We start from the raw sequence: 11,928 nt of genomic DNA on the forward strand, positions 1-11,928 counted from the left end.
CCTTTGACCACCAAATCTAATCAGTTCCTTGTTGGATCCAAGTGGATGTTTGTGCCAAATTTGAAGATATTCCCTCAAGGCTTCCTATATTGCGGTCACAAGAATAGGACGGATGGACAACCTGAAAACATAATGCCTTCAGCCATGGCTATGTGGAGGCATAAAAAAGGTTAAAACATTAGGCTTTTAGTTGGGTAGAACTACAACCAGCTGATAGACTTTAGATAACAAAAATGAGATCATCATAAAAAGATCAGTATCATCCATATGATTAAGCCTTCTTTGTTTAAGGTAGTTTAAATAGTAAACACATGTTTACAGTAAAAATATAGAGTGGACATTAGTTGGCATCAGTTTAACCCTTAATTGCAGAGTAACAAAATAGATTTATTATATGTCAACTCTGTTGCCAGAAACAATGTTGATACTGGACGATTCGACAAAAACCCTGGACTACTTTCAGTGTATATAAATATTTGACTTGCTCTGTCTATGTATGTCATGGACACATATTACAACAACTCTGGAAAGTTAACAGTGGACGTCAAGGTTAAAAATATATCTTTATTACTATATTTGACCATCTGTCATTCTTCTCTGCTCTGCTCCAACATCTGGAAAACTCAGTACCATGACATACATTTTCTATTGCATGTCTTTATTAAGCTCATTTATAGAAAAATATATTTACAACTTCACCAAAATATTTTACAAGATGATACAGTTCCAAAGCAATTTACAGTAAACTTTTCCTTTTATGAAAGAAATATGGAAAAAAAAAGCTGGAGATTCAAGCAATAGACAGAAATACCCTACTTTCCCCTTTCTGTTGGAGAGTTGGCAAGAAAGGGAATGAGCCTATTCTCTAATATGTAGAATTATTCCTTCAACATTGTGTTTGTTTTTCTGAGTGAAAGAGGAAAAAACACACTCTGTTTTGTTGTTAAAGGGACAGTTCATCCCAAAATCAAAAATACATATTTATCCTCTTATCTGTAGTGCTATTTATCAAACTAGTTTGTTTTGGTGTGAGTTGCAAAGGGTTGGAGATATCGGCCATAGAGATGTTTGCCTTCTCTCCGATATAATGAAACCAGATGGCACTCAGCTTGTGTTGCTCAAAGTGCTGAAAAACTATGCTTGAAAAACTCAACAGCAATGTGTCTTTACAGAAATCATGACCTGGTTACTCAAAATAATCCACAGACCTTGTTGTGAGGAACTGTTTTCTTTATATCAAACTACACCTTGTAACCGTATTACTGTGCAGAGGGAAGCGTGCATCTACTCATGGACCAGAGGCTCATGCTCATGACAGCATGAGATGTTAACATTAATGGCGTCCTCCTCGGCTGAGTTGTAACATGAGTTAAATCAGTTGTGCTAGGTGAGCTAGCAGTAGATGCAGGCATCCTCATGTCTGATGATATGGTTGGCAGGTGTAGTTTGGTAGTTTCATTATACTGGAGAGAAGGCAGACATCTTTACAGCCCATATTTCCAACACTTGGCAACTCACACCAAAATAATCTAGATAGATAAGTAGTACTTACAGGTAAGAGCAAAAATATATATTTTTGATTTTGGGGTGCACTATCTCTTTAAAATGAAAAAAATGGTGTATGATGTATTTATAATCCTGGGTGTCTGTATGCTGCCGATCCTGGGGATTAAAACAAATCACTAAATACAGTCCAGAGAGGAGGTGATCATGGAGGAGTTTTAACAGCCACAGTGGAGTTTTTCCTTCAGGTCTTCAGCTCCAGTCTGAAGCAGTATAAGTCATGTTGTCTCTTTAACTCTCATCAGATATAAAACATGACTTTAGGTCTTTTAGCATCACATCAGATCCTCTTGTGTTTGCTCAGAGTCGTCACGAGGCTGAAGACAATCTGTGATGTTTGTACAGAGGAATCTGAGGTTTCCTGTCATCTGCAGAGAAAAGAACAAAAATAAAATCATTTACCAGGATCATTATTCTTATGTCTCATGAACAGTTTATTTCTTCTTAAGTCTCAATAATTTCCTAAAACAGCTGGTCACTGTAGTTTTCATCAAACAGACAGGAGGAAAAAGTGCATTTGTTGGGGACTATTTTCGGTAACGGATTGATCCACGTTTAGTGTTCCAGTGAGTATTTGTGGCAGCAGGATGGTGCTTGTGGAATTTAATCAAAATAAACTACAGTGTGTGTGTTCATGGTAATAAAGGAACATGTCACCCAGTGCAACAGTGTGATTTTGATACTGATGTGTTTTTAATAGTCATTGGACAACAGTAGAGCTCTAAGGCACAGAGGAAGAATAAATATCAGGCTCTGATACACACACAGTATTTGTTAGCAGACACATTCACTGGTGGTTCTGGTGTGCACATGAGATTTATTGACAATTTAAAAAATATTGAAAATCATCAGTGTTATCCTTTAACATCAGACAAAAAGTAAAAAATAATTATGAAGAAAATTAGAAAACTTAGTCTACAGTTGTTAAGAAATATATGTCACTTGTAGGTTTTGTAGGATGTGTCTTAACTGGGCTGAATGGTTGTGTAAATATGTTACATAACCAAAGAATTGCCATCCTTGTACATTTGCTTTATTACTGTTTATTCATATTTATTGCCAACATTCTTTATTATTATGACTATTGTGAATCCATTTAAACAGTGAAGTACAAGATAAATTGTGTGACATGATATAAGGGATTAAAAAGAAAGAAATTAATTAATGTGGAAATGTTGAACTCAGGTGATCATTATCTGCTGAGCTTTATGAAGAACAGGTTCTTCCTGCCCTCTTGTTTATGAGCAGCTGTAAAGAGGCTTAAAGCTCCTGGTTTGGAATCAGATTTTTGATCAGTATTTTTTAACTTTTCCAGTTCAAATTATGGCTGCTGTTCAGAGTGACTTTTAATTATTATATTATTAATTCAGAGTGATGAAGACACAACTCTTTAGTTAAAAAACTATGAACCAATAAAGTTAAAGCAATATAAAATATTTCATGTATATATGCAGGTGAATACTACCACTACTCTCATTAATGATACTCTCAATAATGCCAAATTAACCAGAATTCAGTCTGCATTGTTCATTGTATCATTTGTATTTTATCTGTATTTTCTGCTTGAGCGATGTACAAACTAAAGACAGTTTGATTAAAAAAAAAAAAAGCCAAAAAAGCCATTTCCCCTCTGTGTAATTTGGGACCATTTTAATCTCAGCCCTGTTTCTTAAAAACACAAACATTAGCGGTTGTTGAGAAGAAAACTGCAGCATCCAGCAGAAAATAAATGTGCTTTTATAGCTTCAAACACAGGATGGAAGCTCTGTGGCTTTTTATATGACTGTTTCTTAGATTTGTTATTTTCAGTCCGACCACAAAGTTAACTTCTTCTTCAGCGTCTGCAGACTGAAATACAACTGTGTATCAACAGTGGGCTGGAAGAACAATTGAGAATTTTGGGGTAGAGTCCATGACCTCTGTATGTGTAGTGTCAAAAAGATGGTATTGATTTTGATTGAAATAATAAGGATCTATCAGGTTATCGCTATGGAAACAAAACATCTGGATCACATCAAATGTGTGACAAGTGTTGAAATAAGTCTCACCGTCTCCTTGTGGAAGTTTGAGAGATGTGTGGAAATCTGCAGCCTCCAGTGGTGCTGCAGGGCCGGGATGAGCCTGACCCTGGGTCAGACTGGGTGTCAGACTGGGAGGGAGACTGGAGGACTGGGGTGCCCAGTGGTGTCCAGTGCTCATGTAGTTAGCTGCTGGGCCTCCGTACATGCTATACTGGTTTGGTGGAGAATACGCACAAGCTGAGACGTAACCAGGCAGACTGGATGAAGACTGAGGGAAAATAAATACATTAACAAACAGGACGGAGTGTATCTGTTTAAAACCATTTGCTAAACAGAACTTTACACTGGGGGGTTAATCCTCTGGGGAGCTTGAATATAAGCAGCTTTTATGGAAATCTGACAGACTGACCAACGACTTGTTATCACCATTTTTAAACTCCAGCCTCATACGGCAACCAAACCATCACTGACAGATCCTAATTATAACCTTGACTTGAACCTTATTCTAACATAAACCCTAAAACTAGTCTTAACCTCCAAATGCCCTGACTTTCCAAAACTTCCTCACTCTACAAAATCATCCTTAGTTTTTCCATATTATCATCATTTCCAGTATACTATCCACATATTACCACATTCGCTAATACAGATGTCTTCATCTTCCATAAATGCTCTGACTTTCCACAATCTTTCTAACTTTATAAATGTCCACACTTTCTAAAAATTTCAAATCCACAAAACAGTCCACATTTCTTGCATTGTCCTCATTTTCCACAAACTTTCTCGCTTTCCATAAATGTCCCAATTTTCCACAAGTTTATTCAGTCCAAAATTGTCCTCACTTTTCACAAATGTCCTCGACTTGTCCTAAAAACACTTAAAAAAAAAGTCCTGACTTCACAAAAATGTCTTTGAAAAGCCAAATATTCCACATTACAAAATATATCCTCCTTTGCCAGAACATTCTCAGTCTCCAAAAATGTCCTCAAATCCACAAAAAGTTACCATATCTGAAACTGTCCACTCTTTCCAAAGTTGTCCTCATTTTCCAGAAAACTTTCTAAAACATTTCCACACTTTTCAAAAATGTCCCAGTTATCCACAAATTCATTCACAGCCTAAATTGTCCTCACTTTTATAATATCCTTATTTTCAAAAGTTGTCCAGTTGTCTTGGGTTTCTAACATTTTCTAAGCTCTTCAATTCAATGGTTGGCTCAGTCTTATTTTATGCGGCTGGAATATGGGGCTTTAGGGATTCCCCTGAAAGTAACACAATTCAGAGTCGCGCCCTGAGGTGCTATCTTGGAGTTCATAAATTCACTGCAAAGGGTGTTGTTGATGGGGACACAGGTTGGGAATCCTGTCTTGTTAAGCAAAGATGCGAAATGGTTCGGCTCTGGAACCGACTTCTTCAGCTGCCAGACGAAAGGCTAACCAAAAAGATTTTTAAATGGGATCGAGCCCATAATTTCCCTTGGTCAAGAGATGTCTCTGCAGTATTCTCTCACTCTGATTTATATTATATTTTTAGTAATAACCTGCAATGTAAGATAGATACAGTTAAACAAAAACTATTTAATCTCCATAAGAAACAATGGAAGCAGGAGATTTGGAGGAAACCCAAACTTAGAAGCTATGTTCAAATTAAATAGGACTACTATACAGAACCATACTTAACCTTAAATTTAGGGAGAGGTCAGAGGTCCTTGTGTGCACAATTAAGATCTGGTACCTTGCCCCTGGCGATTGAAGTGGGCAGGTATAAGGGTATCCCTGAAGAGCAGCGTATTTGTGTTTTGTGTGATCTTGATATTGTTGAGGATGAATTTCATTTCTTGTTTCATTGCCCTTTGTACAATGACTTGAGGAAATCTTTGTTTGAAAAAGTTCAGGGGAAGAATCCCGACTTATTTTGGATGTCGGAATTTGATATGTTGAGTTGGTTCTTCAAGGAAGAGATCCTTGTTTTTGCCATCTTTGAATTGTTTGTACATATACTGTGTAGTGTCTTGTAAGCCCATGTGGGCTGGGCACTTTAAAGTGCATGACACTCAAATAAACAAATCAATCAATCAATCATGTCCAAAATGTCCTCAAATCTGAAAACAGAAGAAGAAGCTTTATTGTCATTGTACACACGATACAACGAAACTTTGTTTGGCAGCAATTCCTGTAGCAGCTACCGTATATCGAGTGTCTTAAAAAAAAAAAAAAAATTAAAAAATGTCCACACTTAACAAAAAATCTTTGAATCCATAAAATAATTCAACAATTCAAAAAGTATCCTCACTTTCCAAAAATGTTCTTGAATCCACAAAAAGTCAAAACCTCATTCCCTCTTCATAATGTTCTCACTTTCTGAGTAATGCCACCACTCTTCAAAACTGTCCTTAAAAATAAATGCATTTTCCAGAAATGTCCAAACTCTGCAGAAATGTCCTCACTTTCTAAAAATCATCATCACTGTCCAAGTCCTAAACCCAAATTGGTCCTCACAAACAGACATGTACAAGAGCACAGACACGGAGTTAGGACACACATGAGACCAGGGATACCGAGAATATTTGGCTCTGATTAGTTGATCGGTCAACAGTTTGACAACTGTTTTGAATCAGAGCTCAAATGCAGGTAACCATAGCAACCACAGTGTTAAACTGACTATAAACACTTCTTTATTATATGTATTAATAAATATAAGGAGTTCTGATATAAGAATAAAAGGACTTCATTTGTTATTATCATATGTCAGTACAGCTGACTCTCTGCATCACTCTGATCCACAGTCTGGTTGTTGTTTACTCATAAAGCAGCTGGAAAACAGGACGTGCTCAGGCCTTGCTGACAATCAGAGCTCTGGTTACATTTTATTTTGTGGGATGGAAAAATACCAGCGGCTGAATCAAACTCCATTGTGGAAAAATAATCCTGTTTAAGATTTCTTTTTTAAAGATGTATCTGTGAATGACTTTATTCATTGTTTTCATTTCCAATAACTGTATTGTGCTGAATTATAAATTCTACCACTTATTTACCAACTTAGTAATCAGTCTTGCAGCTATTTATTTATTAACCCTTCTTTAATTTCACCTGTTCACTCATGGTCCGATTTATTTTTCTGCACCAGTTTTATTGTCAAACTAAACATCAATAATATAAAGCATTCACAAGTCTCAACAACACCAGACTGGAATCATGAATGACAGTTATTGTTTATTTTATTTACCTGCTGTTGGTATTTGAGGTCCAGCTCATTGTTGGTTTTCTCCACACCATTTACTCCAGAAGGAAAGGGCCTGCTGCTGGTGTTACAGGTCATACTGGTCCATTCCTCTATTTTGGCTGCATGTCCATCAGACCCACACAGTGCTGACAAAGAAAACATTAATGCTGAATTAACACAAATGTAACAGTTAATAATGGAACATTTTTGGCTCATGTTGGTTGGGAGAAGTATTAAACTCATCACATCACAAATCCACCTTAAAAGATCAGTTTGCTTAGTGTCCAGTTAAGCATTTACTCAGTCAATTAGATGTGAAGCTCCATTCAGTCTTCAAATATCTTTCTTAGGGGACGAGTTACTATAGTTTTACTCATAAAATTCTTCTAAAAGAAACAGAAAGTGATTAAAATGTACAGATTTTCTTTCTCATCAGATTTTGGTACTGAGCACAAAACTAAAACTCAGCAAAAACAAGATCAATTTCTGCAGCTTGGACCATATTTTAAGAACAAACAGATGATTTTGAAGCATTTTGTATTCCCCCATCTCGTCTCCATTACAGTTAACATTTTTCTGTGTGTCCAGAAAGAAGCATTTTGCTCATAAAGTAGTTTTCGTTTTCATTGATGGATTCTGTTGACCTGACTCTATAACCCAACAACACGGATACTGCTTTAAAGTTTCAGCGGCTTCAGAATTAAAAATAAAATTTTTGTCGCTGATGCTATATCACACATTATTCAATTTAAATGTATTTGGAACCTTCATACAAGTTAGTAACAAAATTTGAGACCTAGAAACTGAAAAATGAAACTAATATTTGGATGAAAATAGTAAAAGGAACATAAAACTAAATGCAGCCTCAATTCTAAAGTATCAGCTCAAACTCAATCAGTTAAGTACAACCAACATGATTTGCTTTGACCTTGAAAAACTTAATTAAGTTGAACCAACTTAATATTTATCCAAAAGATGTGGGCAAACTATTTTAAGATATTTATCCTACTCAAAAATGTAAAATAAATGTTTTTGATTTTGACCAACTTCTTAAAATAGTTATCAACTGATAAAAAAAGAACCGTTAATGAAACCAAACTTTTTTCTTTTTTTTTGTGCTGAAAAACTTCTTAATTTTAAGCACTATCCACTATCCCCATGAATCTTTTTTTAGAGTGGTTTGTAAAGATGAAGCCAGGGACTGTGGAGTCACTGAGGTGTACAGGGTTAAAATGAGTCATCGCTGGTACAGTAACGTAACAAGGAGATCTGGATCGATTAAAGAACTAAAGAGAATGAAAGCATGGAAGTGATCTGATAAGGATTCTCCAGTATGAGCCGCTGACTGTCAGATTATGTGTCAAACATTATCATTCCTGAAAAACTTCAGAATATGGGTCTAAAAATTATTATTATATTATGATTATCGGCGAGGCAAATCATAGACTTAGGCTAATTAAAAAAATTAAATAATAATATTTATTATGGTGCTTTGGATTCATCTACAAAGAAAAGCGGACTCTTCTAGGATATTTTGCTAATTCAACAAGTTGAAGTTTGACAGGTAACTTTAAATATAATAAACTGAACATCACAGAATTACTTTTTTATTGTTTTAAACCAATCAAAATTGTTATTGTGTTTTCAGTATTTTCAGCTTCTTTTCCCCGTTAAAGTTTTTTTGGGGAGTTTTTTTCTTATCCGCTGTGAGGGTCCTAAGAACAGAGGAATGTGGTATGGTGTAAAGCTCTCTGAGGCAAATTGTGATTTATGATATTGGGCTTTATAAATAAGATTGAATTCTATTAGCCTACTTATTCTATATTTTTGCTTTTAAAAATAATTAGTTTAATTTTTAATCATCTTTCATTGTTTCTTTATCATATTAAGACAAATATTTATAAAACGAACCAAACTTTTAAATGAAATTTAAAAAAATTAAATAAAGGTTTCATAGTAATGCGCAGAATTCCCTAAAAATATTGAAAGACGCGTCTGAATTGTGAAAAAACAGAAATAGGCTACTAGAAATGTGTCGCTATAAAACGATGGAGCCACGGAACGCCAGACTTTCTATTTGATTTAGGTATTTATTGACCATGTAGGCTAATCTTGGGTTTGAATATTATCATTATGAACTCAAATGAGAAGACAGGCCTATATTACAGCCTGTGTAATAGAGCTAGGGTAGTTTATTTTAATTACAAGTTGAATTTAAAAAGTTAATAAAAAAGAAAAATAAAGTTTATTTTTCAGCATTTTTAAGGTATAAATCAAAAGTGTTTTTAAAGTGTGTGCACCAACCTGTCGGGTCCATGAAGGCTCGGATGCCCAGGATGTTGTGCCAGCTCCGTGGCAGGCCGACGTGTCCGGCGGGGCCGCTGCCGGTCCTGGTCCCGGTGGGGGTCACTGCGGGCCCGGTGTAGGAGGAGTACGGGTAAACGTGTCCGTACTGCAGCTGAGTCGGGACCGGCTTGGTGCTCTCATACGGCTGTGAAAGAGTCCCGATTTTATTCCTGAGTATCCGGCTGATGGAGCTCACAGACGGCACGTTGTACTTGTCACACACCCCGTCAGACAGCAGCCGGTCCCGGATCTCCCAGGCGAAGATGCCCGGGTCGCTTTGCTTGTAGTCCCGGATTCTCTTCACCACGGCGGGGGTGGTGACCCGGGGCTTGCTGCCGCCGATGGCTCCGGGCAGGATGGAGCCGGTGTCGTTGTAGCGGGCCAGGATCTTGGACACGCAGCCGTGGGAGACGCGCAGCTGGCGGCTGATGTCGCAGGGCCGCATGCCGAGCTGAGACAGCTCCACGATCCGGAGCCGCACCGGGTTGGGCAGCGGCCGGCCGTTAACGAACATCCCGCCGAGCTGGTTCACCTCCCCGTAGCTCTGCTCTGCAACCCAGACATACGGTGCTCAGATTTATTATCATGTCTATTGATTTTTCCATTGATGTTCTGTTCTATGTTTTTACTTGATAAATAGACCTACTCGAAAATTCCCAAATATAGAAGGAGACAGGCCTATTAGCCTAGGCCTATAGATGAGCCAGCACAGGATTTGTTTACTTTCATTGCACAGCGAAATGAAACCAGCTGCAGCTATTGTTTCTATCAGTTTAAGAAGAATAAGGTATAAACATACAGGCCTTTTATTTTATTTTTTAAAGACCTCGAGAATAAATAAAGGAAGATAAGGTCAAGTACTTGTGTAATCTTAACCTCTTTGCTGTGCCATTTTTCTGGTTGTACCATGAGGTTAAAACAACAAAATTTTAAAAATAACGTTTTAATTTGAAGGAACTCATTAAAAAAATATATATAATAGCCTAAAACATTTATGGTGTTCATGTATCAACCTAATCATCATTAAGAGATGTTTAAGTGCTCGTTTTGGCCATTTCAATTTCAGGTTTACTCACATTGCATGGTTTGATTTTTAGAAGATAATTTGCATTTTTTGTGTTTCTCATCTGATTATAATTGAAAGCATTCCTGCTGTGTTTACAAATATCAAAACAGACCTTTAACAGTCACAGAGTACATTAATAAATCACATCGGATTTTTTTTTTATTTCTATTTTTTCCAAAACGAATTCAAATGTCTGGACAAACAACAGGCTGCATCCTGAGCTCCGCGTCTCTGCTTCTCTGGCATTCATTATCACATTTACAGTATTAATGGTTTGTATAAACTTCCAGACATGCAGTAAGCAGTGTTTCCTCCTTTTTAAATTGACTTCCGTTTGAACTGAATCAAAAAACAAACATTATCATAGCCAAATGAACTTATTTTTTCTGAATTTAGCAAATCTGACCTTTTTGTAAAACTTTTTAAATTAAGTAGAATAATTCTAAATTCACAATCAACCAGGAGAATAATGTTTCCCAGATTAAGACGATTATACTTGATTTCCCATTAAATTCCACTTCACAAAATCTGACTTTGTAACAGAAAAATATACTCAAGACAACCTGCAATCTTTTCTACACGAGGCGAATATTTTCATAGCACTTTAAAACATTAAGTTATCGATAGAATTAAAATGAAAGTTAAAGCAGTTGTAGCCTGGATATTGTTTAAATGTTGCACAAAAGGCAGCTATCTTCCTTTTCCTTGTTAATTCTTTACTTCCTGCTGCTGACTCTTACAATCAAACACATCATTTTCTAAACAATCAAGCACTAACAAAGCAACGTTTCCATAAAACAACTTGTAAAAAAAATTAGAGTAAATATCTTTTAAGCCTGATATGAATTCACTCTCTGCCACCTTCAGCTGTCTAGAGTCAAAGTTAAGTATTTGTTGTCTCACCCATCAGCTGCCGTCCACAGCGTCTCACCGCTCCACCATCCAATGCTCAGACTGCAGCCTGCAGTGATCTGAATCATCTCTTCCTCCTCCTCCTCCTCCTCCTCTGGGTGAAAGACTTGTCATCGTTTCCTGTTTTCAGAGCAGGAGGATCATCTGGCGTCAGCGCGCAGAAGAACGAGGGCTCCTGAAGGGCTCTTTGCTGAGTTTAAAGCTGCTCCCTGATTCCTCTGAAGTCCACATGTTTACACTGAGCGCGTCATGACAGGCTGATGAAACCCTGTCCCATACAATTCAGTAATAATGCATTTTATTTAGCTCAAATTGAAGAACACAACTAACCCAATCAAACATGTAAATCAGTGGTTCCCAATCAGGGTACTGTACCCAGGGGGTAGCTTCTGTAGTTGCTTGAGGGTGCCCTGTAACACTGAACACCACTAGTTAGGAAGCAAGCAGACAAGATAAGACAGGTAGGCCTTTGAGAATGTGACGTTGACCTCATACTGGCTTAAACTTTTTGGATGGGGGTGCCATCTTGTGAGGATCACACTGTGTTACCTGTGCCTGCTAAAGTGGTCAACAATGGTATTTGGACACACTGATCATGATAGACAACATAGATCCACATGTTTGACAGCTCAAGGCTGGATTACAGACCCTGATGCACTCCCCTCACATAGCCAGCCAGTACATTTACATGACATTAGAGAAAATCGATTTATTGTGTTAGTCTGGCGAAAACCAGACTCTTAAAATACATGTAAACATGTTAATGTGACTGATATCATACTAAACTGAATTTTTTAA

At 37.1% G+C, this 11,928-nt stretch overlaps 1 protein-coding gene across 1 annotated transcript; it reads right to left on the reverse strand.

Annotated features, from left to right (window-relative positions):
• Window positions 1-595: 595 nt before the first annotated feature.
• Window positions 596-11,161, reverse strand: pax1b (paired box 1b). The gene is made up of 5 exons (XM_033649128.2): window positions 11,122-11,161; window positions 9,111-9,701; window positions 6,810-6,952; window positions 3,612-3,852; window positions 596-1,931 (listed from the first exon to the last, which is right to left on the reverse strand). Exons 1-5 carry the CDS (start codon window positions 11,123-11,125, stop codon window positions 1,873-1,875), a joined length of 1,038 nt encoding a protein of 345 aa, XP_033505019.1. The 5' UTR covers window positions 11,126-11,161; the 3' UTR covers window positions 596-1,872.
• Between the last annotated feature and the right edge of the window lie 767 nt (window positions 11,162-11,928).

Source organism: Epinephelus lanceolatus, chromosome 13, assembly GCF_041903045.1.
Source record: "Epinephelus lanceolatus isolate andai-2023 chromosome 13, ASM4190304v1, whole genome shotgun sequence".
Taxonomy (NCBI): domain Eukaryota; kingdom Metazoa; phylum Chordata; class Actinopteri; order Perciformes; family Serranidae; genus Epinephelus; species Epinephelus lanceolatus.